This window comes from Astatotilapia calliptera, chromosome 4, assembly GCF_964374335.1.
Source record: "Astatotilapia calliptera chromosome 4, fAstCal68.1, whole genome shotgun sequence".
In the NCBI taxonomy this organism is placed as follows: domain Eukaryota; kingdom Metazoa; phylum Chordata; class Actinopteri; order Cichliformes; family Cichlidae; genus Astatotilapia; species Astatotilapia calliptera.
Genome location: NC_137425.1, coordinates 27,908,112 through 27,935,880, shown reverse-complemented (window position 1 = coordinate 27,935,880; position 27,769 = coordinate 27,908,112). Strand labels below are relative to the sequence as shown.

The window sequence follows — 27,769 nt, the reverse complement described above, 5'->3', positions numbered from 1 at the left end:
AATCGGCGCTCGGGTGTTTTGCAGGGATCCCTTGGAGATGCCAGGCAGAGGACTCCATGTTATTTGGCTTGCAGGCACGCCACGGCTGCGTACGTAAACGTCAGCGGGGAGGGTGACGAGAAGAGTTTCGAGTAACCCACCGGAGGCAAGTTTACTATGTCAAACTTTTACGAGTGCTTCGATCGCAGGCTCATTTCTCTAATTCTGTGCGTATTTATGTGGCGGACACTTTATTCACAGCGATCAAATCATGGTGACTCTGTTTTTTTTCTCGGAGGGAAATGCACGCGTGAGCAGCGTAAGCACGCCACAGTAATAATATTTCTTTAAATGCGTTTTATTTTGTGTAAATAGGTATACTATAAATAAAGGTTATGCGGTATCTGCGTACATTTGTCAACACCTATGTGGCTCGCCATAGTAACGCTGTTGTGAATGACATATTTGCGTATCATAATATGTAATAACACTGTGATAGTAACACCTGAACAATGTTTGTCGGTTACTTTGTGTATCAAAATCCCCCAAATGCTAAACAAAATCAATATATGCCTTTCCGATTGTTATATGTCGTCAACCTGCGCCCCCTGTTGGTCACACCTATCTGTAAATATCCATATCTCGTTGCATGTACCAGAGGTGGGACCAAGTCATTGTTTTGCAAGTCTCAAGTCAAGTCTCAAGTAATGTCAGGCAAGTCAGAGTCGAGTCTCAAGTCACTGGTGTAAAAGTCCGAGTCAAGTCACAAGTCTGAAACTTTGAATTTCAAGTCCTTTCGAGTCTTTAAAAAAAAAAAAAAACGAAAAAATAATGTTGCAGTTATATGCTAAATGTAAATATTAGACCATGTAATTTTAAAATCTGTGTTTTTCTCAACACATGACAAAATAGTGAACTTAGAAAATATACACAAATTGTGAAATTGCACCTCTTTAAAATGCAGCTCAATTAAACTTAGCTCCAAGAATAATTTTCACTGACAGTTCTGAGATAAGCTGCATGTTATTCTTGGATGCGGTTGTAGGACCAGCTTTAAAATCGCATGACAAAAATATCATACACATTAAAAAAACTGTATCACCAACGTAGCCTGGACAACATTTGCTAGTTAGATGAAGTCAGCTATCTCATCTTAGCATATTTATAATCATACGGTTCTTGGAGTGAGCGCATACGATCATGAAGTTTAGTAACTTCAGGTCACTGCAACAAGCCCAGGTACAGTTTACCGACGGATGGGTAGTAGTAGTAGTGGGTAGTAGTGGAAATAATTTCTGGTACCCATCACAGAAATGTAGCAGTGACAATAATACTGTATGCTGTAATTGTACTGGGCAATTAGTGATACAAAAAACCTGTTTTATCCTGTGAATAAAAGTATATGTTTTTGTCAATGTACCATAATAACAGAAGCGAAACGCAATATTGTGTCAGGACAATTCACTATTTATGCACAATAAACACAATAAATAAAGGAGCATAGCGCGACAATTTCTGTTCAGCGCCAGACTTGCTTGTAACCTATATCACCAATTATGTTAAGAAAAATGACGTATTAACTACTAAAAAACACTGACCTTCGTGTAAATGCTTGGAGCAGACTAACCTGTGAGCTGGAGTGTTCTGGGACGTTATATTTGATCATTGAATGGCTGCAATCCAGGCCATCCGTCGCGTCTTTGTTACTTCGGAAACATGGCTTGAACAATTTCTCTTCAAAGATGTAATCCGAAAACAACCGATCTCTTTACTCGTCGGCTTCCCGTGGCTGTCATGCGACCGGCTATTGCAGTTAATAATACAACGGCTTCTTGACATTTTTGTGTTTCTTTTTATCGCTGTATAACTGATTTTAATTGAAAGCCTGCGTGCGCTAGTACCGCTTGCCACGAGTTCCCAGAATCCTTTGCGGTTCTACCCGTGAATGACGTCACATTTTCAATCTCTATATAATATGCATGTTAAATTTTATATTTGGGGTAAAATATCAAGTCTTTTCAAGTAAACCGGTTCAAGTCCAATTCAAGTCCCAAGTCATTGGTGTAAAAGTCCAAGTCAAGTCACAAGTCTTAGAACATTTTTTCAAGTCAAGTCTAAAGTCATAAAATTAATGACTCGAGTCTGACTCGAGTCCAAGTCATGTGACTCGAGTCCACACCTCTGGCATATACATGTAAAAAATTGTAAGGCAGGATTTATGTCAGGATAGGGGGCAAACAGAAGGGGGAAAGTGATGATTATGAGTTACTAAATAGTGGAAAAGGGGCATTAAATAAGCTAATGCTTCTTCCTGCTCCTTTTTGAACATGTTATTTATTATGATTATGATCATTATGTTTTGTTTTGTTTCTCTTTGTTCTTGTATTGTTTGAACATTTTCAAAATAAGGCTACAATATGTAACTTTTCAGAAACTGTGGGTCAGTTTCTCCAAATTCTCTGCACGAAATGAACGAAGGTCACTGCTTTGATAAGTTACTTTGCATCTCATGCAAAAACACGTTCCATCAAATTGTTTCCTTCCACAAAACCAATACACACAGCTATGAAAAACTGACATCTTGCTGATGGATTTAAAACACTACCGTCAGAAGTGGTCAGTATAGGCTTCTTGAGGCCATGTCACACACACACACACACACACACACACACACACACACACACACACACACACACACACACACACACACACACAGAGAGAGAGAGAGAGAGAGAAAGCTCTTCAGCTGAACTGACAAAAAAATAAAAAAGCAAATTGCCTGCCACTGTCTGTGTTCCTGCTGCTCCATCTTCTTGCCTAACACCTGGATGAGTCACTTAAGATCCCTTTTGTATTCTGACACATACTGAAATGTTCTTCCGATTGACTTTGCATAAATGCAGAATGAGTAATTGGAAATCTGCATTTTGAAGCCCAGTGTTCCTAGGTGAACAGAGTGTGCTAAATGATGCAATTTGAGTTTGCAAAACTGTGATTTAGAAAGATATTTGAGTAAGACCAACAGAAAAGGGCAATTTGGAATCGTCGATACGTGAGCTCAGTGTTTTCAGCACTGTGTGCATAATTTCATTTGTTAAAATAAGCAAAACTGCTGTAGTTAAACATCAAAGCAAAGGCATACTTTCAAAAAATACATTTTTCTGATTAATTAATATGTACATCACTTAAATGATGCAGCTGGTGAAGGTGTTTTTTAAGTACCTTGTACACTTATAAGCAATTTGGGAATTTCCTCAGTGATATATAACACTGTAATAACCACTGCTAATACATTTTTAGTTAATTACACTTTACTGTACAGAACGGTGTCACTGCTTATTTTGTCATTTTGTAATGAATAATTATATTCTGGTCTGCCAGTCGTTAGTTATGCTATTATTAGTAGTATCTTTGTTACAGGTTTATATATGAGTTATAAACTGTGTTGCGTGTTGCATCATAGATGATATGAGACAATGACATCTGTACACATAACACTTTATACACTGTGTTCTGTGTTTGGTTAATGATTACAAATGTTATTATCTGTTTTGTATATTACTGATCAGTGAGACTGACCTTACTGTAAATTCATTGTGTTTTGATTCAGTGGACAAATTCCAATCTGAACACAACTGCTTTTGTGACTAAACAGGACACAAACTGCAGTCCCCAGTGTTGTAATGTATGGCGGTCCCAGTACCCCTGCCTACTTATACATAGCATATGACAATAATTTCCTGCAAAACAACTGTTACCAGTAAGTAAGCCCTAATATTTATGTTGTTGTTAATGTCAGTTTACCCTTTAGTAATAACGGTTATTATAATGTATTGCCAAAGAAATGATGTAAGTAGTACCTTAAAGTTTCAAATAATTGAAATTTAGTATAGTCAGTGTATCATCTGAAAATGTATAATGAAACAACTGAAAAGTGAAGTACTAAGGTAAAGTACTGTGAAAGTATATAAGCTGAGTAAAGTATTCAGATTTTTTTTTATGAAAGTAAAGTTTTGTTTCTTTAATTCAGCTTCTATAACACATAGTATATTATTATTGCCAAAATAAAACCCACAAGTATACAGTCATGTGACACACTCCATCTCATGGAAATCAATGCTTCGCTGTATAGTTGAAAAAGCAAAGTCTTGATCGTTTTAGAAACAGAAACAGGATAGATAAAAGTGACAGTCAAAAGAAAGAAACATCAGACAACCTGAAGTATTTCCATGATTCCAGTAAGTATATTTTTTAAAATACCATCATCAGTCAGCTCCACATTCAGGTATTCCAGCCCAGGGTCCTGTTATTGCAAACTTCTTATATAAACTGTTGACATCGCCGGTCTGCCGTCCTTTTTGCTGTTGAAGTGTTTGCTGTTGCCACATCAAGCTCTGAAGAGACCTTCAGCAAAGCATTTGACTTTAATGTGAGTTTAATGAGGCATTTTATTCAGATATCACCACATTATTTCAAATGACTAATTTCACTGTTAAAAAAGAAAAAAAAAGGCTTGCCTGGGAAAAAAGAAACAAAAAGGAGTCTTCACAACAACCCCAAAATGTCATCAGAGGACTTCCTCTTGTAAGTGTTGATGTCAAAGTCCATGTTTCTAAAATTCTGTCTGCATGGAAAGCATGCAAAGACGGAGAGAATGGCTTTGTATGCCAAAACTAGCCTGAGGGAAAGGCTCAGATTTCTGGCCAGAGCAAGTTGGTAGAGGCTTTGCATGCTCTCATGTAACATACAGGCAAAGAGGAGAGCAGCTTCTGGTCATTGATTCAATTATGTGAAAAGTCTGAAAGTTAAACCAGAAATGGAAGTTTAAGCAGAAGAGGGATCTTTAGGACACTGGTGAATCCACCGTGGAATGGCTCAAAAAGAAGAAATGGAGGGTTGTGAAATAACCCAAGATCTGAATCCCACTGAAATCTTGTGGGGGATTCGGAATGGGCAGCACATGCAAGAAAAGCCTCAAACATGTTGCAACAGAAGGAATTTCACATGGAGAAGCGGTCAGAAATTTCAAGCAATGTCAGCAGCCAGAGAACACTTATGCAAATCAGCTGTAATACATGATTTCTGCTGATGTCGCGTAGAAGAATATCAAAAACTAACTGAAGAAAAATCTTTCTTAACAACAGTCTCTGTTTCAGGAAGAATTTTTTTTAAAAGCCAGCAGTTTGCATTGGATGTACTTCATCATCATATTAATCGCTCTTCTGATGGAATCCCAAAAAAAGGTACTTACTTAATGCAACGCATGCCACAGAGTGAAAAAGAAATGACAACAAAGCAGCCCATAAAAATAAGTCTAATATTTGTTGTGTGATGTTCTGGTCTATCCCAGCCTCTTTATTTCTGGACATCCTAAGAAAAAGAACAAAAGAAAAGAAAGTAAGTCATATAAGAAGGCCGAAAAGAGTGGAGCATTTGCAGAAATAAAAGTAGGGCTGCAACAGGTCTTTAAAGACTCTGTATTTCACCACATTCATGCTTTCATCAATTATGACCTGTTCCTACAGCCTCGAATCACCCACATAGCATGATGCTGCCACCCTATGCTCTGCCATAAAGGCTCGATGAATAAAATGAAACAGTCGACCTTCACTCAGGTTGCACCGTCTTCACAAAGAACTTCTGAAGGTTCCTTCTCTTTGAGTAACCAGGTGGGAGGGGGTTTCTCACCTCCCTGACTAGGAGCTACATCAGGAAAAGTTGCAGATCCAAAAACCTGCGCAATTATTTTAATGCTGCTATTTAAAATCCTTAACTTGAGCTTCACAGCATCACAGTTTTATTACCTACATGCTGCAGAGAGTGTCCTTCCATCTAGACAGAAATTGCATGGTGAGGGTCACCTTCTTTGATTTCTCAAGTGCATTTAACATGATTCAGCCACTGCTACTGACTGCAGTTTGTGAGATTAGATACGGCTCTGCCTGATTTGGCGATGTGCAGTGCGGGAGCTCCTCTGGGGACTACACTTTCTCCGTTCCTGTTCACCTTGTACACCTCAGACGCTTTCCATAACTCTGGGTCATGCCACCTACAGAAAGACTCTGACAGTTCTGCAGTGGTTGGATGTGTCATTGATGGGAAGGCGGAGGAGTAGGAAGCACTAGTGGATTATTTTTGTGGAACGTTCTGGGAGAACTCGTCTACTTCTGAAGGTGAATAAGGCCAGAGAGATTTGATCGACTTCAGATTAAAGAAAAAGTGCTGCGCAGTGATGAGTCACGTTAATGACCCACAATGGCAACAATTTGGAGTATCACATCAGGAATAGTTTTAATATACATGTGGGGAAATAGGCATTTTAACTTATAATGCTCTAAATGCTTACTAAGGCATTATCAGAGGACAATCACTGAGTTAAACAAGCTGCATAGCAACCCATCTAATGTCTGATAACACATTTCATTAGCTGATATATATACAACAACCCCTTAGTAACCCTAGAAGAAAGACTAGATTACCATCAGTTTTTTTAGTAGTGATGTAAGGATCTGTCTAAACATTTTCAATTAGTTGGCACATTGTGGTGAAAAACGCCACACACACACACACACTTCAAAATTCCTACATACCCCAAAATGTTTCCAGGTCTTGATCTCACTGTACAGAGCATCTCCTGGGCAAGCGGTGTTCACCATCTGTCTGTGGCCCCTCAGGGTAAAAGTGGGTATGAGTCGCCCGCCAATGATAGCACAGCTTGCCAGCTGGTCTCTCACCAGCTCCATGGCGTGCTGAGAGGGCAGAATGCTGCTGTAGTCTCCAATGAAGGAAACGCCGTAGCCGACAGAGTTGTAGCCGAGGGTGTGGGCTCCTTGCCAGTACCATCCTCGGCCCTCGTAGATGTTCCCGTCGGAGCCCGCAACGAAGCTTTTGGAGAGGACAGAGACTCTTAGACGGTGTGAGCTGGTTGCGAAGATGTCACGTGTGAAAACGTCTACGTACCTGTATCCGATGTCATCCCAGCCTCTGTCCTCCTGATGAAAACGCTGCATGGAGCGCATGTCTGCAGAGCACTGCTCAAAGGTCAGACAGGGCTGGCTGGGCGTGCTAGTGTGGTGGATGAACATGAAGGAGAGAGGCAGCGAGAGGTTGGTGGGTGTTCCTATGTACGGCTTTGCACCCCACATACACCGAGGAACGATGGGTGGGCAATCTGAAACAGATCAGAGTTTGTTACATGTGACGTTATGCTCGTATTTTGATGGATCTTCTTAACTTTCTTATGTAATGGTCACAGACCACACTGCTGTTCTAAAACCTTTCACTTGGTCTGTGTTTTAAGTTTTATGCTCACCCATGTACATATGGACAAACTCCTTCATCCCCTCCTTCACCTCTCTCATCAGCACCTTCTTCTCCTTCCTCTCCATATCTGACTGTCCTGTCAGACTCTGCTGCAGCTGTACAGATTTCACCACCTGTCTGGCCAGCAGCAGCGGGACAACCAACTGTCTGAAGTTCTCCCTGCGGCGTCGGCTGATGAGGCGTGGGGCGGTGTCCAGTCCTTTACCCTCCAGCTGGTGGCAGTAGTACTCTGTCAGCAGACTGCTGAGCTTGAGAGGACGTCTGGATTTGTCAGAAACCTCCAACCCCAGCACGACGCCATCCATGCCTCCGTTGACTTGAGCGGTGGTGAGCAGGGAGGGGCTGTCCGAGAGGGTGAACACTTGAGGAGAGCTTAGGTTGTCCCAGCAGCCGTCGGGTCCCAGACGCCGCATCACAGTTGGACTCTGCCTGAGGGAAAGGCCCAGATCTCTGGCCAGAGCAAGTAGGTAGAGACCTCGAACGCGTCCTCGAGTCTTGGCGAGTAAACCGGCCTCGATGCCCAGGAGGAGCGGTCTGAGGGCAACAGTGGTACCATCAGGACTTAGGACCACCCCTTCCTCTTTGGCGTCTTCTGTCACCCTGTGATGCACAGCTTTTCTAATGTAATCTGAAAGGTTAGCAGCCAGTTCAGGCACTCCAGAGAGATCACTGAAAAGGAAGTACTGAATAAACGGGTCATTGACCTCAGCTGCCCGCCGCAGCCTCTTCAACACAGCTAGCGGCTCTGACCCAGGGTCCTCATCTTCCACCTGCTTTACTGCACTGATGAAGTCTTCCATCCGATATGAAAATGAAGCTGAAGAGAAGAAAAGAAAAATTGTCATTCAAACTAAAGCCCATCATTTCTCCCCCATACAAACCTTCCTTTGTTTCTAAGTTTAAACACAAACTGATTTAACCAAAGGAGACGTGGCGAGGAGAACAGCGGCACTAAAAGACTTTGACTGAAGAAAGGCAAATATTGCCTGCAGTGTTTTTATTATGCTCAACAAGTGGGAAGTAAAGTGGCCAGCCAACTGTTCCAGCAGTTGTCTCGATGATTAAATGAAACCAACAGTTGGAGGAAAAAGCCACAGAAATCTTTTTTCAGCATAATCAGAAGTGACTTTAGGCCAAGCTACAGCTGACATTTCTCCCCCTATCAGGCTGAGAACGATTTTGCCCATTTCTTGGTCTCAGATGTGAAAAAGAAGAGTCAGAAAAAAAGTCTTACACAAAGCCATTTCCAAAAATACTTTTTTTTGTCTTTTCTTTTCTTTTTTTGATTGGTTGGTTGGTTGGTTGGTTTTTTAGGGCAGATTTTTCTTACTTCAGCAAGAACATGTCAAACCACATCCTGCATGTGTTACAGCAGCACGGTTCGGTAGGAAAAACCGTCCCGGTGCGACTAAACTGGCCTGCATGCGCCCCAGACCTGTCACCCTCCAAAAAACAAATGAATCACGGTAAAAACAGCAAACATGACAAAGGAGGCCCCAGCCTGTTGGGCAGCTGAAATCTTTATTTTGGCAAGAATGAAAAAAGATTTTGTTATCAAAATGATAAAAGCTGATCGCCTCCTTGGAAATGTATGTTTTCTATTTGCATAAGATTAGAATCGAGTCCTTAAACTGAAAGAAGTTTGGACCGGTAGACACGCAAGTAGAGCGAGGAATTAGTCAACAAGGGAAAGAAAGAAAGAAAGAAAGAAAGAAAATGAAAGCAAATACAGTTTCTTGATCTGAATACATGCATACAATCGAGCTCATAAAACAGGTGAAAACAGTGAAGCAACCCTACCCTCCACACACGTGCTGACCAACAGCACCAGAAAGACCAGGCTCAGCTTCCAGCAGACTCTGTCCATCTTGAGATGTGAACACCTTCAGCTCCGCACTTCCAATGTGTCTGCCTTAATGGCTCTCTCTTATTTATCACATGTAGTAAAGGGAGTGGTTATGTAACAGTTGTACACGCACACACACAAATACACAGAGTAGATAGGCCTCAGTTTAATCTGTTGGTGTGGCCGTCTGAGCAATGTGGGAAACTGGCACCTGTAATATAAGCAGCACGAAGTGGTTTGTCCTCAGCGGTCAAGGTCTTTCCGTGTACCTCACAGTGATCCACTTGGACATTTTCGAGAATTTCTCAAGTTCTGTAATGAATCTCAGTCATCTCGTTTTGCGTGCCGCAGCTTCTGGAAATAACAGCAGACTGCAGAAGAGTGTTCACTACAGTACAAATCACTGGGAGTCCACTGTGAGGCAATACACATGTTCATGTTAGTGTGGAGAAAACACACAGCGCTGGGCTGCAAAACTGTGGAAGTCCCCCCCAAAAATATGAATCACGTGTGTTCTCAGCAGCAGCCGCAGAAATGTACAACAAAGATCTTCATGTTCACTGAGGTTTATATGGTGACACGATCATTGCTGGAAATCATGTCACAGTACATGTGCACGCACTGCAGAAAGTCAAGAGAAAAAGTTTCAGACTGGTTTTTGCAACTGTGCCATGATTACAAGAACAGGAAGTGGAGGTCCAAGTGTAAAGTCCAGTGCAGAAAGTCTGGGATGCAGATAATAAAGGTCAGTGATGTAAATAAAAAAGATCTTCTAAAAGCATAAACGAGAAGGACATGGTGGAGTCAGTAAGACCAGAGTAATTATTTAAAATTAACTGTGCTAATAGTAATATTATTATTATTAATAATGATAATAATAATAGCTGTGAAAAATTAGGTTATGTTTTCGGGGGGAAAGGGAGACGTCAATATGGTTATGGTCGTTAATGCCAGATGAAGATGGCTTGTTTAAAAAAAATATAGGTAAAAAGTAAGGAAGGCAGGGTGCAGTGTGTTGTTGCACTAAAGAGTCCGGCCACTAGATGGCGGTATGCAATTTAACTGTTGGTAATGTTGAGCTGTCAAAGCAGGAAGAAGACGGAGAGGAGGAAGTAAAACTGACCATCAGCTGATTTAGCTCTGACAAGGTGCGTTTATGTTACACAGACGTCCCTGAAAATGAGTAAACCTGCTACAGAATATTATACTCTCTGTGTAAAAGCGTAGCTTTTCATTCCTGCTGTTTTATGTGTAAGATAATCTTTATCGGTAGTGCCGGCTAACAGTTGTAGCGCGATGGCTAACAGCCAGTATTGATCAGCTGTCGTGTCTGTAGAAACTCAGCAGGTCCATTGTGTTTGCAAAAAGCTTGTAACGTGTGTCTGTGTGGTGAAGTCATACCTGGAATTACATTTTTTAATGAGAGGTCTGTGAGTCTGCGGTCACACATTTATTCCCATGTTATTAGTGCCTCCTTTTTGTAAATGTTTAGCATATCAGTATATAAAAGCTAAATTAGCACCCCTGCGGTTCACTAATGTATATTGCCTTTATTGAACATCGCAAATTGTATTCGCATGAAAGGCTAGTCTCTAATATTTGACACAATAAACTTGTTTCACTACTTGAGGGAAAGCACACCAGGCTATGAAAGAGGAGATACTGGAAACTGGTGATGTGCAACCAAAAAGTAATCAAATGACAGAAGAGCGATAGCACACTACGCTCAAATATAAATGCTAGCAACTTGTGCAAGCGATGTCTGATGGTCTACATAGATTCAACACAAAAGTATAAAGCTTTTGCCAGTTCTCCACTAGCTGTCATGAAAGTGCACTCCATAATCTTGCCAAAACAAAACGTCTGCATCAGAACATATAAACCACTGACTGCCATTACTCCCCAACAGAAAATGGACACCCGTTTCACTCGAGGGAAATCCAACATCCTTGAGCGCCCTCTGACCCGACCCAAGACTGAAGTCAGTCTGAGCGCCTTTGCGCTCCTGTTCTCCGAGATGGTACAGTACTGTCAGAGCCGCGTGTACTCCGTGTCGGAGCTGCAGACACGCCTGGCAGATATGGGCCAGAGCGTGGGAGCCAGCATGCTGGATGTGTTGGTGCTGAGGGAGAAGAACGGGAAGAGGGAGACCAAAGTGTTGAACATGCTCCTCTTTGTCAAGGTGAGCAAATGTAATCACACGCATGAGTAACCCTTTTTTATTTTCAAACTCTTAACAGTCATCTTGCTTTTAGGTTAATGTGTGGAAGTCCTTGTTTGGAAAGGAAGCTGACAAGCTGGAGCAGGCCAACGATGATGACAAGACGTACTACATCATAGAGAAAGAGCCGCTTATTAATGCGTACATCTCCGTGCCCAAGGAGAACAGCAGCTTGAACTGCGCCGCCTTCACCGCGGGCATCGTGGAGGCCATCCTCACACACAGTGGCTTTCCCGCAAAGGTCACTGCCCACTGGCACAAAGGCACCACGCTGATGATAAAGTTTAACGAGTCAGTTATAGCCAGGGACAAGGCTTTGGATGGCAGATAAGAAAGATCGGAGGGGGGGAGTTGTTATGTAAATCTGTACAGGATGAGGAGAAATCACGGAGGCCCAGGCTGGTGTTTGTATCTGAAGTGTCTCCTTGTGGTAACTGATGAGACAGGGTGACAATATAAATGGATCACTGTGCTGTACTGAGCCTCATGAGCAGAAAATATGCACCTACATGGTTTCGTGGATCATCTCCTTCCTGTTTTGCCTCCTGATGTGGTTTTATTTTGTAGTTTTTCTTTTGTCACATATTTGCAACAGACAAAAGTTTAAAGCGTAAACATACTGCATAAACTTTCATGCCACAATGGTCACAGGTATGTAAAAAAATTAAACAAAACATTGGGGCTCTATTTGACAGCCCTTTTTACACCATTTTTAAAAATATTTGATTATTATTGTTTTAGTCTACAAGCTGGCTACAGGAGGCCAACAAAGTAGAGTACCCCTGGTTATGATAATATTAAATCATAACCAACAATGAATCACCACATGACTTGTTTTTAGGGACAAAATATTTTAAGGAGACAGGTTCAAGGTTTTCCCTGCAAACCTGAGCTGGATAAGTGGGATCAAGTGGATGTATGAGTCCATGGTTTGTTTTCTATTTCATTCCAGCTCAGCCTCAGCTTTTGTTTTGTTTTGTTTTTAATAATTCATAATCTGGGGCTAGTAATTCTGTGCTAACAACGCAACCACCAGGCTACATCTTACAAATCTATACATTTCTTGGGCCCAGAAATTTTGCGGTGCTAAGCTGAATTGTTTTTCTTTAAACAGCATCTGTGGAAAAGAGGAAGTAGTTTAGTGTTATTTAAAATACATTTTTGTATTTAGTGTCTTGTCATCGAGTCATTATGTAACACAAAGATGTTTACATGTTACAAATAAAAACTGGAAGGTTGTGGTTGTTTTTGATGACATGGCTGCTTTTAAGCAAACAAAAGCTGCTTAGCTTATACTAACACAGACATATTTAAAACATGCGCTGAATATTATAATTTATATTATGTCCAGAGGACCTATTTGTTACACTGAGGGAAATAAATATGGTCATTTCCAGGTCTGACTGTAATGTCTATAGCAATAACTAACATTGGGTTTATTTCATTTTTTTAAATAACAAATCGCAGCACTAGTGAATGTTAGTGTGTGAAGAAAGCTCCCCATTTACATGAACTAATTCAAATCTTCACGATAGATATGATTCAACCCACTGCAGCGCAGAACCTTTAATATCTACAGTGTGTTCTAATTTCTAGTAAAATATTGTGTTCAACAGTATTAAACGCTGCACTGAGGTCTATCAGGACTATGATGGGCTCTGAAACCCGAATGAATCTCTTAAAATAAACCATTCCTCTGCAGATGGTGAGTTAGCTGAATGACCATTTTACAACTCTGTAGTTTCAGCCTGGGAGCACATCTATGTTCCTAGAGCCCACCAGTAAGCAGGCTTAGGCGTGACTCCTACAACCACACAGCCCTGATGTATCTGACAGAAGCCATAATTAACCTGAAATGGACAGAGACTCATGGGAAATTGTGTTCCAAATAAGCCATGCGGCATTAAATGCTACTGAGGAAAGCTCCGAGTATAGGTTTACAACTCATGCATTTGTGTCCCTTAATAAAAATATGAGAAGTATAAGTAAGAAGAGGAAATTGTGGTTGTTTGATTTAGTTTGGTTCTGGTGTTACCCAATATAACAAAGACATTTTGAATGCGGAAATCAGAAGTTGTGGTTGTGTGACTAGAGCTAGCATCCCTTTTGTTTCAGCCTGTATGCTAAAATAAGCTAACAGTCTGCTGACTGCTTCATATACAGACATGAGTGATATCTCTATACAGTGGCTTGCAAAAGTATTCGGCCCCCTTGAACTTTTCCACATTTTGTCACATCACAGCCACAAACATGAGTCAATTTTATTGGGATTCCACGTAAAAGACCAACATAAAGTGGTGTACACGTGAGAAGTGGAACAAAAATCATACATGATTCCGAACATTTTTTTTTACAAATAAATAACTGAAAAGTGGGGTGTGTGTAATTATTCAGCCCCCTGAGTCAATACTTTGTAGAACCACCTTTTGCTGCAATTACAGCTGCTAGCCTTTTAGGGTATGTCTCTACCAGCTTTGCACATCTACAGACTGAAATCCTTTCCCATTCTTCTTTGCAAAACAGCTCCAGCTCAGTCAGATTAGATGGACAGCGTTTGTGAACAGCAGTTTTCAGATCTTGCCACAGATTCTCGATTGCATTTAGATCTGGACTTTGACTGGGCCATTCTAACACATGGATATGTTTTGTTTTAAACCATTCCATTGTTGCCCTGGCTTTATGTTTAGGGTCGTCGTGCTGCTGGAAGGTGAACCTCCGCCCCAGTCTCAAGTCTTTTGCAGACTCCAAGAGGTTTTCTTCCAAGATTGCCCTGTATTTGGCTCCATCCATCTTCCCATCAACTCTGACCAGCTTCCCTGTCCCTGCTGAAGAGAAGCACCCCCAGAGCATGATGCTGCCACCACCATATTTGACAGTGGGGATGGTGTGTTCAGAGTGATGTGCAGTGCTAGTTTTCCGCCACACATAGCGTTTTGCATTTTGGCCAAAAAGTTCCATTTTGGTCTCATCTGACCAGAGCACCTTCTTCCACATGTTTGCTGTGTCCCCCACATGGCTTGTGGCAAACTGCAAACGGGACGTCTTATGGTTTTCTGTTAACAATGGCTTTCTTCTTGCCACTCTTCCATAAAGGCCAACTTTGTGCAGTGCACGACTAATAGTTGTCCTATGGACAGATTCCCCCACCTGAGCTGTAGATCTCTGCAGCTCGTCCAGAGTCACCATGGGCCTCTTGGCTGCATTTCTGATCAGCGCTCTCCTTGTTCGGCCTGTGAGTTTAGGTGGACGGCCTTGTCTTGGTAGGTTTTCAGTTGTGCCATACTCCTTCCATTTCTGAATGATCGCTTGAACAGTGCTCCGTGGGATGATCAAGGCTTGGGAAATCTTTTTGTAGCCTAAGCCTGCTTTGAATTTCTCAATAACGTTATCCCTGACCTGTCTGGTGTGTTCTTTGGGCTTCATGGTGTTGTTGCTCCCAATATGCTCTTAGATAACCTCTGAGGCCTTCTTATTCTTCTTCTTTCATGTTTAACGGCAGCTTGCATCCAAAAATGTTGCATTACTGCCATCTCCTGGCTTTTAATCTTGCTTCACTCCTGAATCCTCAGATCCTCTTTATGAGACCAGTATTTCTCAAAAAGCGAAAAAACCCTTTCCCTTCACCATGACTTAACTTATTAACTACTTGCGCAAACGTAAGTTCTCTTCAATAAACAATAATTATTTTATCCTAAGTCTTAATTAATAAAACTGTCATAAAACATTAAAAAAAAAAAGAGTAATAACCGGAACATTAGCTCAACATTTGCCCTGAATTTTTTGGCGTTTGCGTCTTTAGTCTTCCCAGCAGCAATAGCTTACAGGCTAGGCATTAGTCACATGATGGAGTCACGTGGTCATAAGGAAGCGGCGATGTGTTTACCTATGTTTCATCCGCAGACTGCGACAGCAATCGTCTTTTATTTTACGATGTAAACAAATAATATGACCCCGCGTCTGCTCTCTACTCGCTTTTTATGAGTGTGATGTACCCTGCTCCTGTGCGAACGTGAACGCATCACCATGGCATCTTCTAGTTACACCTGCATCCAAGACAGCGCCACAGGTTTGGCAACATTCAGTCCTCTCTTTTATTATCTCTCTTCACCTGTATCACTCTTTATACCACGGATTGGTACGCATTTATTTGCTAGCATCATATTACGTTATTTTATTTTTCATGTATTTGTTTATTTATTTATTTTTAAAGAGGCGGGTCCATCTGTGAAAATTTGCTAAGGTGTGATATCGAACAATGAAAGAAACACGTCCGCTCCGTGTATTTATTCACAGGTGACTCGAGGCTCAAAGGATCATTCCGCCGATTTTGGACATTTAAAGTTTTATTTTTTATTTTTTTTATTGTTTTGAAAATAAACGCTTTAAAGGTTTCCGCCTTGACATCTACAACCGGTGGTTCTTAAAATCATCACAGTTAGCGAGCCCAAGATGACGTCATCGAATAGCATGGACAGTTCAGCCATGTTTGTTTTGATGATAATCACATAAAAATCTTTCTACAGTCAAGCAATTTATAAAATTCTATTAAGAGACCCAGCAGGATAATTCGAATTTTTTTTTAATTTTTTATCTTATTTCGACTTTGGGGGAATTGCCATTCAGATACAGTATAAATACTGCCTGTCTGTCAATCTAGTTGAGAACATGCAGTTGCAATCAGGAGAAGACTGCTGACTTGACAGGCTTCCCTCTATGCCAGCAGGATGAGCCACAGACAGCTATTTTTGCTGTTCACAGAATGCATGTTGATAAAAGTTGAGGAAGGAAAATAAAATGTCCACAAGCAACAGGGGTGACTGCAACCTTGAGAAAAGTCAATTCAAGGACTTGGCAGAGAACGGAGCTGCAAGTGTCACGTTCCTGATGTCAGACCGCTCCTGAACCAGAGATAATGTCAGAAGAGCTTACCTGGGGCACAGAACCCAAGGTGTTTGAAGTCTAGTGTGACATTTCCACAGTCTGTGGTGACTTGGGGTGCCATGTCATCTGCTGGAGTGGAGCACTTCATGCTTCTGACTGCCAAGCTTTATGGAGATGCCAATTTCCTTTTCTAGCAGGGTGCCAGTGGGTCCAAAACTACTACCAAATGGCATTTAGACACGTGCTTAATTAGCAAACCAATTCACCTGATCTGAAGGCCGCACAGAATCTGTGAGGTACTGTTTAGACGGAGATGAGAAACACTTGACCCCAAACACAGACGAGCTGAAGGCAACTATCAAAGCAACCTGAGCTGCAGTGACACGTCAGCAGTGTCAAAAGCTGATCGCCTCCATGCCACAGTAATTCATTATGAAGAACCAAAGAAGGATTCATTGTATAAATAAACATGCTTTTCAGAACCTGGGCTTTTATCTGTTGTAAACTCTTTTTTATTTAATGATTTTATGTAATATAATCATTAAGATACTGGATTTTTGTTTTTCAGGAGCTACAAGTGGTAATCTTGGATCATGCTTGGATCATTTTTGAGCATTTACACATTTAAACATGAAAGTTATCCGCCAGCGTTAGCTTGGTTATACTAAGCTGTGAAATTGCACCACATACAGGCAGGGAGACCAGCTAACACTGCTAAGTAACAGAATTAAAGACACTCTCCAACCACTTTTCCAGGATAAAAGGGGTTAATTCAAATTGTCACTTGTTAGTAACCCAGCAATGTATAATGTCTTGAGTACCTCTTTAATGCTGAGCTTCTTTCCAAAATGAATGATTTTATTAACAGAGAAGGACAAGCTGCTCTCCTCCGTATCAGGCTATGGCTCCCAGGATCTTCTTGGAAGTGGCAGCTCCCGCCCTCCTACCCTGGTGGGCTCCAAGCTCCTCCAGCAGGAGGAAGAAGGAGAGGAGGAGGCCCTGAGGAGGAAACTCAAGTATTTCTTCATGAGCCCTTGTGACAAGTATCATGCAAAGGGGCGCAAGCCTTTCAAACTTGGCCTGCAGCTGCTGAAAATCATCATTGTGACTGTGCAGGTGGATACAGCCCTTTGATTTAACATGAATACTCTGTAGGCTCAGAATGCAAATACCCGATCATGTCCTGTGTTTTATTCTAACTGTGCAGCGACTGCTTCTCTGCATTTGCCCGAGTGTTTCAGCTCATTTGTCTTGTGCCTGTGCTCTCTGGCTCTGTCTATTAGTTGGTGATGTTTGGACTGAGTAACCAGATGGTTGTGACGTTTCAAGAGGAAAACACAGCGGCATTCAAGCACCTTTTCCTGAAGGGCTACAAGGACAAGAATCCCCACGCTGTCCACACACAGATGGAGATGTACAGCCACATCAACTTTGCCATAGAGCAGGTAGCCTGCTAATAACCATTTTAAGAGACATTTTGAGATCTCTTGATTTATTATTATGACCAGAATTTTGTTTAATATGATTTTTTTAATGATTTTTTTAAGCCATGCATACATTAGATATGCTTGATATTAATAAGTGTTTTTTCATGGTATTATTACTTACAATGGACCCTAATATACTGTTGTAACACTGACTGCAGATTTCCACTCCACACAAAAACCCAACAAAACAAAGGTCAATCAGAGGCTTGAGGGGAAAACAGGACTACTGCAAAGCTAGCTGAGCTATTATCTTTAGCAGTTGTATTGTTTACAATGTTTACTAGCTTAGCTTAGAATTGAGTGTGTGAATAAGCGCAGAAACACAGACTGCAAATGACGTCTGTTTGTCTGCATTTGCAGACAATGAAGAAGTGGATGTAGTAGTTAGATGGAAAAAGTTGCTGCTGTAGGTTATGCACAGTAACAGATGTGGGTGGGGGGAAGTCAGTCCAATAGAGTATCCCAATATTTTTGACATTGATCACTACAGGAACACCAAATATTGAGATTTTATTAAATACATTAAAATAGTCTACGAGCGAGAAGGCTCATCTCATGCGCCACCATCCTGAGATGTTGTTAGCCAAGCAAACTTACATTAAATGGGCTCAACTGAAAAACCATCCAACACTGAACACACTCAGCTTGTTAAAGCTACCTCCTAATTAAGAGCAAGCTAATGGCTCAGTCACATGACCACAAATAGGAAAGCAACCTCCTTGCATCCATAAAAAAAGCAGCGGCTGCCTGGTGATTGTATAGATTTTTTTCACATTCTGCAACTGATTGCACAGGTCGCCCAACAGGAGGCAACCTTTCTGCAAACAGTTTCAGTCTTACTTGGACTGACTGCAGTCACTCTCAGAGAGATCATTGGAAGTTTGCAAATAACTGCTGTCTAATTTATAAAAGCAGAAATGTTGCCAACATGTTGCCATCAGTCTGAATGACTCTTTGTCAATGAAAACAACTCAAGTGGGCTTGACTCAACTGGTTGGCAGCTGGTTGTATTGTGGTTATATTCCTGTAGAACAGGAACATTACTGAGCGCAGTTAAATATACATTCCTGTTAAATGTGAATTTCTGTTTATGTAGACAGCAACAGATGCGATTTCAGAGAATTTATCACAGTTATTTGGTGTATTACCAGAAACACTTTGCATGCAATTGCAGATTGAATCTTATGGCAACATTAATGCAGGTTTTAGTGACAGTGCTTGTAATCTCAAATTAAAGTAAAATAACTTCATTGTATTCTGTAAAAAAAGATATTGACAAAGTTCAACTTGGTGATAAATCGTAACATATCTTATTCCATACCAAGCACATAACACAAAGTTAATAAATGTGATAAAAATGCAATAATATTTTATCGGAATTATATCAAATCTTGGGGTGTCTGGTGATTTCCACCTCTAGTAATTGAGACATATTTCTGGAAAGAGATGCCGCTATCGTGTTGCCATCCTGACTGAACAGCGTTCTTTTTAGTGAGAGCTTCATTGTTACTTTCTGAACGTGAAAAGTTTAACATCGCATAAAGGAGACAGATGTTTTCTCGAGCTTAATTCCACCTCTCGGCTTCTCTTTCCCTCTTCAGTACTTGGCTCTACCTCAGATCTCACTGGGACGGTACGCTTATGTGCCGGGTGTCGGCGTTAACGGAAGCGCGCTCTCCCTCTGTCAGAGGTACTTTAGGAGGGGCACCATCGACCCCGTCAATGACACGTTTGACATCGACCCACATGTTGTCACAGGTAGGATAATCCTTCTTTTGATTTTGTTTTTCTTTATGTTTTAAAGTCTACTTGTTTGTTACACGTCTGTCTGCACATTCTTCAAGTGCCAGTATTTCCCTTAAGGAACCAATAGTGTCAATGAGTCACTGTGTTATTGCTCCAGTGCCCTGCAACTGTGCCCTACTTTTAAAGACTTGAGTCCTGTAATGAAAAACACAGACCTTTTTTTTTTCCACTTTAGTAGCAAAAATACTGTGTCCGGTCCTGGGAAAGGGGTTATTTGCGCACATCTGCTGATTTGGCAGATGGCTATGGCTAATGCATGATAAATGTAGTGGTAAAAATAAACCGTAGTGTGGCATTCATGTGATATGGAAAAAATCATGTATGACTTAGTTCCTCTTTTGCTATTTCTGATTTTCCTTTTTCCAGATTGTATTGGACTGGACCCACTGACGTACAGCGCTGCTCCAGGAAACAGTGACTACAAGAATTTCACTCTCCTGTTTTACAAGTTAGAGACTCTGTTATGTTTGTGTGTTTTGGTATTAAAGAGGTATTGCTTTTCTTTGCAATGTGAATTCTGCACATTGAATCCTCAGCATGTCTCTTTCCTCCCCAGGCTGATCAATGTCACCATTGACTTCCAGCTGAAGGCCATCAACATTCAGACCATTATAAATAATGAAATCCCGGACTGCTACACCTTTGCTATCACAGTGAGCCCCTCTATGATCTCAAATTCAGTCAACATCCCACAGAATAGAAAAACTAAAAATGTTGTTTTTTACATGCTAATTGTTACGTGGTTCATGCTTTTGTCGTCAGATTGTGATGGATAACAGGGCGCACAGCGGTAAAGTTACGATCAGTCTTCAGAACCGTGCCTCCATTAAGGAGTGTAAAGACCCTAATGTGACTGGACGTGGTGAGTGACTGGTGGTTAGGGGTGATATTTATTTACCTGCCGCTTCATTTATTTTAATTGCCTTTGATCCCTTTTATTTCTGTCCTCTTTTTTCAGCCGAGAATTATGCGCAGGAGTTCTTTGATGTGCTGGTGGCCATCGTCTGCATGCTGTCCTTGCTGCTGTGTGGACGCTCCATCCTCAGAGGCATCCTCCTGCAGCATGTAAGAAAACTGGCCAATAATTTCTGTATTTTTTTGTTTTTGTGATGTTAGCCTATGAAATGTATATTTTGAAATGGATATTGCACATAGCACGACTGACATTGCCTTTTTGAAGCCTTGGGTTTGGCATTTTGGCTGTCTCAATGTTTGCCTCTTTTGGGCGTGAGAACATATAATCTTACTTGGACAGGAGAACAGAGTGATAGGTTATCAGTCAACATTAGCTAGCTTGGATACCAAGATGCATCCATAGACTGCATGGGCCCTTTGCACACACACAAATACCTGTTAAATAGTGTTCAATGACCTACAAAAGTGGAGCTCAGATAAGGACAGGCTGTTTGTGTATGTAACCGCACAGTAATGCACGACCACCATGAACACAAAAAAGGAAGTGAAGCCTGGTCAAAAGAACCTTCCTGCCAGACTGTCTAGCTTTTTTAATAATGCATACATTAAGTCTTAATACAATTTACAGTACTGAGTCTTGTCTCTTACAGCAAAAGTCTATTTTTATTTATATTTTGCTTTCAAGGAGACAGACTAGTAGTTTTGAACGATAGTTCTCAAGGATTTCTTTCTTCTTTGGACATTCGCTGATTTTTCACTTCTTTTTAGTTCCGTCCTTGTACCTGACCATTTTAAGAGTATTTTTTTTTCTTTGTTAAGAAATACTGACCTATGAGAAAGTCACCTAACTCAAGGGATGAGCAGGTGTTGTCTCTGCACACCAAAAAACTGTTTGTTCCAATTTCTTTAGCTGAGTCTATGAAAAATATCACAGTTTTGTGATGAACACAAAACCATATTTTTATATCAACAAGGTGATTCCCGGAGATCTATTAGTGGAAAACGTTCCCTATCTTGGCATGCTGTGCAGTCACTTAAAACACTGAGGAAACTGGACAAGTGGAAGACAAAAAGGGAAGTATCAGGCCTAAAAACCTGTCTACAGCAGCTCAACAGTATCTGAAAATCGTGTCTTAACCTCCTAAGACCTGAACTCTTTCATGGCATGTATTTTCAGTTTCTCTTTGCTATTTGGGCTGATTGGAACCTGATGAATGTAAAAACAAAGAATTACCGGGGGGGGGGGTTGTTTTTGTTTTTTACCTGATTTTTGTTTCTGAGAAAAATGAGATTCACATAAGAGGACATTTGCTTTAGATTTTGATAGAACAGTGGCAGTGTCTTTTATCCTGTCTTCCTTCTCTCACCCCAACCGGTCGCAGCAGATGGCCGCCCCTCCCTGAGCCTGGTTCTGCCGGAGGTTTCTTCCTGTTAAAAGGGAGTTTTTCCTTCCCACTGTTGCCAAAGTGCTTGCTCATAGGGGGTCATATGATTGTTGGGTTTTTCTCTGTATCTATGAAGCGCCTTGAGGCGACTTTTGTTGTGATTTGACGCTATATAAATAAAATTGAATTGAATTGAATAGTGTACTCGTAAGTGGATATCAGGCCGTTGTAGAGCAAAATTTAATACTTTGGTCTAGACAACCCAAAATGTGATATCCGCATATGTGGACGCCAGGTCCTAGGAGGTTACGAAGTATGAAAAAATTCCAGCACAGACCTTCCACAGTACCTGAGAGATGCATCAGGTCTTTTATCCAAATTTGAAAATTTTGGTTCAAATGCTCATCAGTATGTACAAAGGAGGTCAGGAGAGAGGTACAACAATGAGTCTCTACAACTGTAAAGCATGGTGGAGGCTCTGCCCTGGTTTGGGCTGCATGTCAGCCAGTGATGTTGGATATCTCGTCAAAAACCGATGAAATTACGAACATAGAAAAGTGACATCATCATCATATTTTGATCCGCCATTGTTAAAGCATCTGATTGGCAACAGCTTCATTGTTCAGTATGACAAAGATCCCAAACACGCTGCTAGTGTAGCATACCTGGTCATACATGGTCATACCATTGGCTTATCTACTCTATTTCCATGTATGTTTGCACATGTTTCAATAAAGTTTTGCACCTATTTTACTCACAAAATATAAACCAAAAAAAAGAGGGGTGACTCAAGACTTTAGCACAGTAATGGAAATGGGTGAGATATTTCCAAATTTAGGAGGAAAATATGCTACAGAGACCAAAAGGAGGCTGTAAAAAGTTTCACTTCTCCTCTGATGTCTTTCAAAATGGGACCCCAAGTGGACTGACTGCTTGAAGTTGCAACTTTTGTTGAGGTACTAATTAAGAGTCTGCATTGCACTCGTACACTTTATGGATAACTTAGCACTTCTCCCTCTCAGGCCCCTCTGGCCTGGTGTTGGCCAGAGGGGCCGATGGCGCGATATGGCAGCCTCGCTTCTGTCAGTCTGCCCCAGGGCAGCTGTGGCTACAACTGTAGCTGCCTCCACCAGTGTGTGAATGTGAGAGTGAATGAATAGTGGTATTGTAAAGCGCTTTGGGTGCCTTGAAAAGCGCTATATAAATCCAATCCATTATTATTATTATTATTATCATCCAAATACAATCGCATTGGTTACATTAAAGCCTCAAATCGGAGTCTAAAACCAGTGGGTGAAACACATCTTTCACAGTGTCTGTGGAAGTGAACCCCTTTTACAGTCAGCCTTAAGTGTCATTTGGGGAACTGTAGTTTCTTATGGTGTCATATTAACAACCAAATGAGGACACATAAAAAATATTGCCAAGAGCAGATGTCCCTAATATGGCCATCTCAGGTACACAGCACTACCTGTGAGCACATAAGCCCCGCCCACCTGCTGTTAAGATCTTCTGTTTTTCACAGGCAGCCAATGAGAAGAAAGTTGGCTTGAAGGTGGAAGCAAAAAAGTTTCAGTGGATGAACTGAAGTGCTGCAAAGAGACCCAGGATGAGATGAATTGTTCTGAACAGCAAATCGTGCAAAATGAAAACCTCAGAAAAAAAAATATCGAGCCGCAAATGAGCTTTCAAATCTTTATCATTACATTTCTCAAGGGTGCAGTGTATCAAGTTAGTCATCATGCGTGAAATGTGATTACAGAAGTTCCGATTTTTGCTTGCCACCGTGAAAGATGAGGCTGGTCTGCACTGCTCGCTCTGCTGGATTGTCATTTTTCTAAGCGCTTGCCTGGAGGCCGTGGCGCTAATGAGATCACAGCAAAACTTACATCCTGCAATACAAACACTGTTGCCCCCTGATGCCATATATTCAACACATATAATTTCATAATGATAACAGTCACGCAGGCAAAGAGAAGTAGTTAAATGCCTTTCACGGTCTCCCAGTTTTCCGGTTGTGTGTATCACATTTAAAGCCCCATTGATCATCTCCCATCTCCTTACCCAGGAGTACGTGCAGTTTTTCAATCACAAACTGGGCCGCAGCGTGAGCTGGGGAGACAGGATGGAGTTCATCAACGGCTGGTACATTCTGCTCATCGTCAGTGACACGTTTACCATCATCGGCAGCTTCATCAAAATTGGGATAGAGTCCAAGGTAACAAGATGTGAGAGGGTGTGCAGCTTTGTGCACACTGTAAAAGAAGCTTCTTTTTTTATTCACCTACTGAGATGTAAAATTCCCAGTTTTCAGTAAGTTATGATAAGTAATGATGTCTTCCTTGTGATGCAGAATCTGTCATCATATGATGTTTGTGGGATCTTGCTGGGAACATCCACTCTGCTGGTGTGGGTGGGAGTCATCCGCTACCTCAGCTTCTTTCAGAAATACAATGTATGTCAAGCACACACACACAAATATGGAAAATATTATTTAACACAATTTTTTTTTATATAATATTTTAAAATGTATTTACAGTTAGTTAATTTGGTCTCTTTCTCCCACAGATCCTGATTGTGACTCTAAGAGCTGCTTTTCCCAATGTCATCCGCTTCTGCTGCTGTGCGGCCGCCATTTATTTGGGATATTGCTTCTGTGGCTGGATAGTGCTGGGGCCCTACCATGCAAAGGTAATGCACGGACACACAGCTGTGTCTCTAAGGAGGAGTGAGCAGGCGTGAGTCACTCAGAGCAGAATTGCATGTCAGAGCATCCTAATTATGATAAACTGCCTCCCAGCATGTCATTTTTTAGCTATGTATAATTAATGGGAGGAGAAAATTGATAGTTATTAAATATGAATCAGGCAGCATTTTGTTAGGATATTGCTTTTTGCATGCAAGCAAAATAATGTAATCAATTCTGGTGGAAATATATGGAGGGCCAGCTTTCCTGAAATTAAAAACAAAATGAATAAAATGAAATAATTAAATGACTCAATAAAAAAATAAATATGCTAATATGTGCATCAAAAATACCGTACATTACCTAATTCAATGAATGTGAAATTAATTGATATTTGCCTTTCACACAGAAACATTCTCTAGAAGTCAATTTTGTAGTCCGTGCCAAAAAGATAAATAAAAACACTGAAAGACTGCAAAACTTTCTTTTTTAAATGATTGTGCTAACTTGGACTCCATGTATCCAGTTTCGCTCCCTGTCCATGGTGTCAGAGTGCCTGTTTTCTCTGATCAATGGAGACGACATGTTTGTAACATTCGCTGAGATGGAGCACAGCAGCACGCTGGTGTGGACCTTCAGCCAGATCTACCTTTACACCTTCATCTCCCTCTTCATCTACATGGTGCTGTCACTCTTCATCGCACTCATCACCGGAGCTTATGACACCATCATGGTACAGTTGCTGCTTTGTTTCTTTATTATACTGTTGGGTGGTGGTTTGAGTGCTTTTTCTAATCATATGAATTGGGTTACAGAAATGCTAAAATCTAAAAACAAAATTTTTTCCCATCAACGTCTCCTCTACTTTGCCAATTTCCCAGTGCCAATCTGCTAAATCAAGATAATGATCATACTTATTGGTTAATACTGGTAAATGTGATCCGACATTAATGCAGGATACTTGTGCAGTTATGTATTGATTGATTTTTACCGATAAATACGGGGACTTTATTTAGTAAGTGACAATAGCAGTTTGAAAATTTGCAGCTTTTTTGTCTTCTTGCAGGCCCAAACACAGGAGCAGGCACACATCACAGATCTACATGCATTCATTGCACAGTGCACGGACACGCCCAGTTCTGGCAAGTTCCGTGCACCCGAAGCCTCATCATGCTCCTTCCTCTGCTGCTGTGAGTGGTGAGGACAGTGACCTAGTAGAAGCACAGAGGGAGTAAGCAGTGTGTACATTGAAGGACATGGGAGTCTTTCTTTCCCTCCATCTTTAAAGCACCATATTTCCACTCCAGTAGCTGACTGCTATTCCACTCCTTTTTCCAGACACCCAGCAAAGAGGGACGATTAATGTCTTGAAGCAGAACTGAGTGACCTTGGACTACTTTGTCCCCTGCTGACCCTGTTTGAATTTTGCATTTTAATTTGTGCTGGAACGGTAGATTGCACTGAACACTTAAAGGCCCAATTACCTGCTTCAGCTTTTGTACTGTACTGTATGAATAATTTATTGTCTTTCTGACTTGTCAGGTTGGTCAGGCTTTGATGGCTAGAAGCATAATGTCGGTAAACAAAGGCTGGACACCGGGTCTGTCGGGTCAAATTAGGATGCATTTTCGCTTGAATGACCAACCATTTACAGGGTTTTCATGATCATTTTATTGTTCGCATGGCTACTTAGGCAAAAGGATTTTCATACGTCTTGATTATGTAAATATATGTATGTCTTGTGGAATTTAGGCATAAGGGTGAAGTCAGGCAAACTGGAAAAAAAAAAGATTGATCATTAACTGCAGTACATGTGCTTTGGCTAACAGTCAAGGCCATTCTTTCACTCCAGTTCAGTTTGCTTGCTCCTCATCTCCATTGTTCACGTCCTCCTGTGACTGGAAGGAGATGATAGCCGTGTGAGGAAGGACAAGCCCTACGGCCAACCGGCTAGTCATCAATATGTATGAGCCGTTTTCGCTATAAGGTGGCAGGTGTAGGTCTGTGCTAATGCACTGCAAGGCAGGGTGTGCTTTGCTAGAACATGTGAGGTTAATGTGCTGCCTTACAAACACACAGTAACTACTGAAGATGATAAATAATTTTATGCCTTTTTATGTTAATTGGTAGTAGACCTTTTTCACAGCAGCCTTTTAGCAATGAAATATGTAAATGTAGGCGTTGTCTAATGACATCAGTGATTTTTTTTTCCCCCTTAATACCTGCATTTATGTTTATATTTAATGTCAGAATGGCTGCACTAAAAAAATCTTTAAATTTGTTGTAGCTGTTAGACTAAGAAAAAAATGAAGGAAAAAAATGAAGGAGACTATTCAGTACCCAAATGAATTTTTGATTCCCCTTCCCTCTCTTGTTCTTTTCAGCCAGTGACTTTTAATGGTTTAAAAATACATTCAAATGTTTCATTTAAATGTAGCTTAACCATGTGATCTCACAGGAATTGCTCTGGTTCTGTTTACTGCTACTCTGCTAAGCTAGGCTAATTTTGTTTTAGCAGCATTTGTTTAGTGGGTAATGTTTTCTCACCCCTCCCCATTACAGTATTGACTTATTTTTGTATAGTTCAGTTACTAAGATGCCTGAATATCAAAACTGAATTTTCATTTTCTTGTAAATGAGAAGAAGTTGGCTAAATTTGCTTTAACTAAGGCAGTTTTGGCTAGTAGCTTTTATAGCTACGTTACAGTCACAAGACTTTGGTTTTAACTGTTCTTGTTCATTTTTACTCTTTCCCCCCTCATTTCTTTCCTAATTACACAGCTGTACAGTATAACAATATTACAGGGAAAATCTCCAAAAGTCAAATGCCAGTCCAAAAATCTTCCTTTCTAATATTTCTTGAAATATATAGCTAATACTTTTTGTCTTTGTATGCTAGTTTGGATTGTAAGCAGCATAGTTGTGTCTCTATTTTAAATAATGGTTCACTTAGACTCTGTCTGTTGAAGCTATGTGGGAAATGGCTCCATTATTTTATTCATGAATGGATAAGGACATCTCTTGAAGTACCTATATAAACTTGAAGTAGTGGTGAAGATGCAGTATGCTGCATAGGGTGATATGAACGGCTTTCAGTGCACAAAAACTGGATCAGAACAACAGTAACAAGGGGTTTTTGAAATGCAACAGATATCTGGCATTTGTATTATTTTTAATGTAAACTTATTTGTTTTCTTTGATATTGTTTACAATTATAAAGAGGGTTTTTTTAAAATGGCA

General features: G+C 40.9%; 3 protein-coding genes across 6 annotated transcripts; 2 read left to right on the top strand and 1 right to left on the bottom strand.

Moving 5' to 3' along the window:
• Positions 1 to 3: 3 nt before the first annotated feature.
• LOC113021277 (trafficking protein particle complex subunit 5-like) lies at positions 4 to 12,607 on the top strand. 3 transcript variants are annotated; one of them, XM_080300458.1, is made up of 3 exons: positions 4 to 145; positions 11,058 to 11,330; positions 11,404 to 12,607. In XM_080300458.1, exons 2-3 carry the CDS (start codon positions 11,061 to 11,063, stop codon positions 11,698 to 11,700), a joined length of 567 nt encoding a protein of 188 aa, XP_080156584.1. In that variant the 5' UTR covers positions 4 to 145; positions 11,058 to 11,060; the 3' UTR covers positions 11,701 to 12,607. The 3 variants fall into 3 exon arrangements, with proteins under 3 accessions (XP_080156584.1, XP_026021630.1, XP_026021631.1); XM_026165845.2 differs by lacking the exon at positions 4 to 145 and adding an exon at positions 10,139 to 10,296; XM_026165846.2 differs by lacking the exon at positions 4 to 145 and adding an exon at positions 10,376 to 10,574.
• On the bottom strand, positions 4,197 to 16,437 carry LOC113021276 (N-acetylmuramoyl-L-alanine amidase-like). 2 transcript variants are annotated; one of them, XM_026165844.2, is made up of 5 exons: positions 16,299 to 16,437; positions 7,292 to 8,119; positions 6,940 to 7,150; positions 6,570 to 6,864; positions 4,197 to 5,349 (listed from the first exon to the last, which is right to left on the bottom strand). In XM_026165844.2, the coding sequence occupies exons 1-5, from the start codon at positions 16,396 to 16,398 to the stop codon at positions 5,335 to 5,337; spliced, it is 1,449 nt and encodes a 482-aa protein (XP_026021629.2). In that variant the 5' UTR covers positions 16,399 to 16,437; the 3' UTR covers positions 4,197 to 5,334. The 2 variants fall into 2 exon arrangements, with proteins under 2 accessions (XP_026021629.2, XP_026021628.2); XM_026165843.2 differs by lacking the exon at positions 16,299 to 16,437 and adding an exon at positions 9,103 to 9,199.
• On the top strand, positions 15,301 to 27,769 carry mcoln1b (mucolipin TRP cation channel 1b). Its single transcript, XM_026165842.2, has 13 exons — positions 15,301 to 15,435; positions 17,119 to 17,366; positions 17,534 to 17,695; positions 19,339 to 19,495; positions 19,910 to 19,991; positions 20,100 to 20,196; positions 20,306 to 20,405; positions 20,502 to 20,608; positions 23,912 to 24,061; positions 24,197 to 24,298; positions 24,412 to 24,534; positions 25,056 to 25,262; positions 25,596 to 27,769. Exons 1-13 carry the CDS (start codon positions 15,393 to 15,395, stop codon positions 25,728 to 25,730), a joined length of 1,713 nt encoding a protein of 570 aa, XP_026021627.2. The 5' UTR covers positions 15,301 to 15,392; the 3' UTR covers positions 25,731 to 27,769.

Coding starts and splice junctions, on each gene's coding strand:
- mcoln1b (XM_026165842.2), top strand. CDS start 15,393: ATGGCATCTTCTAGTTACACCTGCATCCAAGACAGCGCCACAG. Junction 17,696..19,338: donor TCAACTTTGCCATAGAGCAG/GTAGCCTGCTAA, acceptor TTCCCTCTTCAG/TACTTGGCTCTACCTCAGAT. Junction 20,609..23,911: donor GAGGCATCCTCCTGCAGCAT/GTAAGAAAACTG, acceptor CTCCTTACCCAG/GAGTACGTGCAGTTTTTCAA.
- LOC113021276 (XM_026165844.2), bottom strand. CDS start 16,398: ATGAAGTGCTCCACTCCAGCAGATGACATGGCACCCCAAGTCACCACA. Junction 7,151..7,291: donor GTTTGTCCATATGTACATGG/GTGAGCATAAAA, acceptor GATCTGTTTCAG/ATTGCCCACCCATCGTTCCT. Junction 6,865..6,939: donor TGGGATGACATCGGATACAG/GTACGTAGACGT, acceptor CCTCTCCAAAAG/CTTCGTTGCGGGCTCCGACG.
- LOC113021277 (XM_080300458.1), top strand. CDS start 11,061: ATGGACACCCGTTTCACTCGAGGGAAATCCAACATCCTTGAGCGCCCT. Junction 11,331..11,403: donor ACATGCTCCTCTTTGTCAAG/GTGAGCAAATGT, acceptor TCTTGCTTTTAG/GTTAATGTGTGGAAGTCCTT.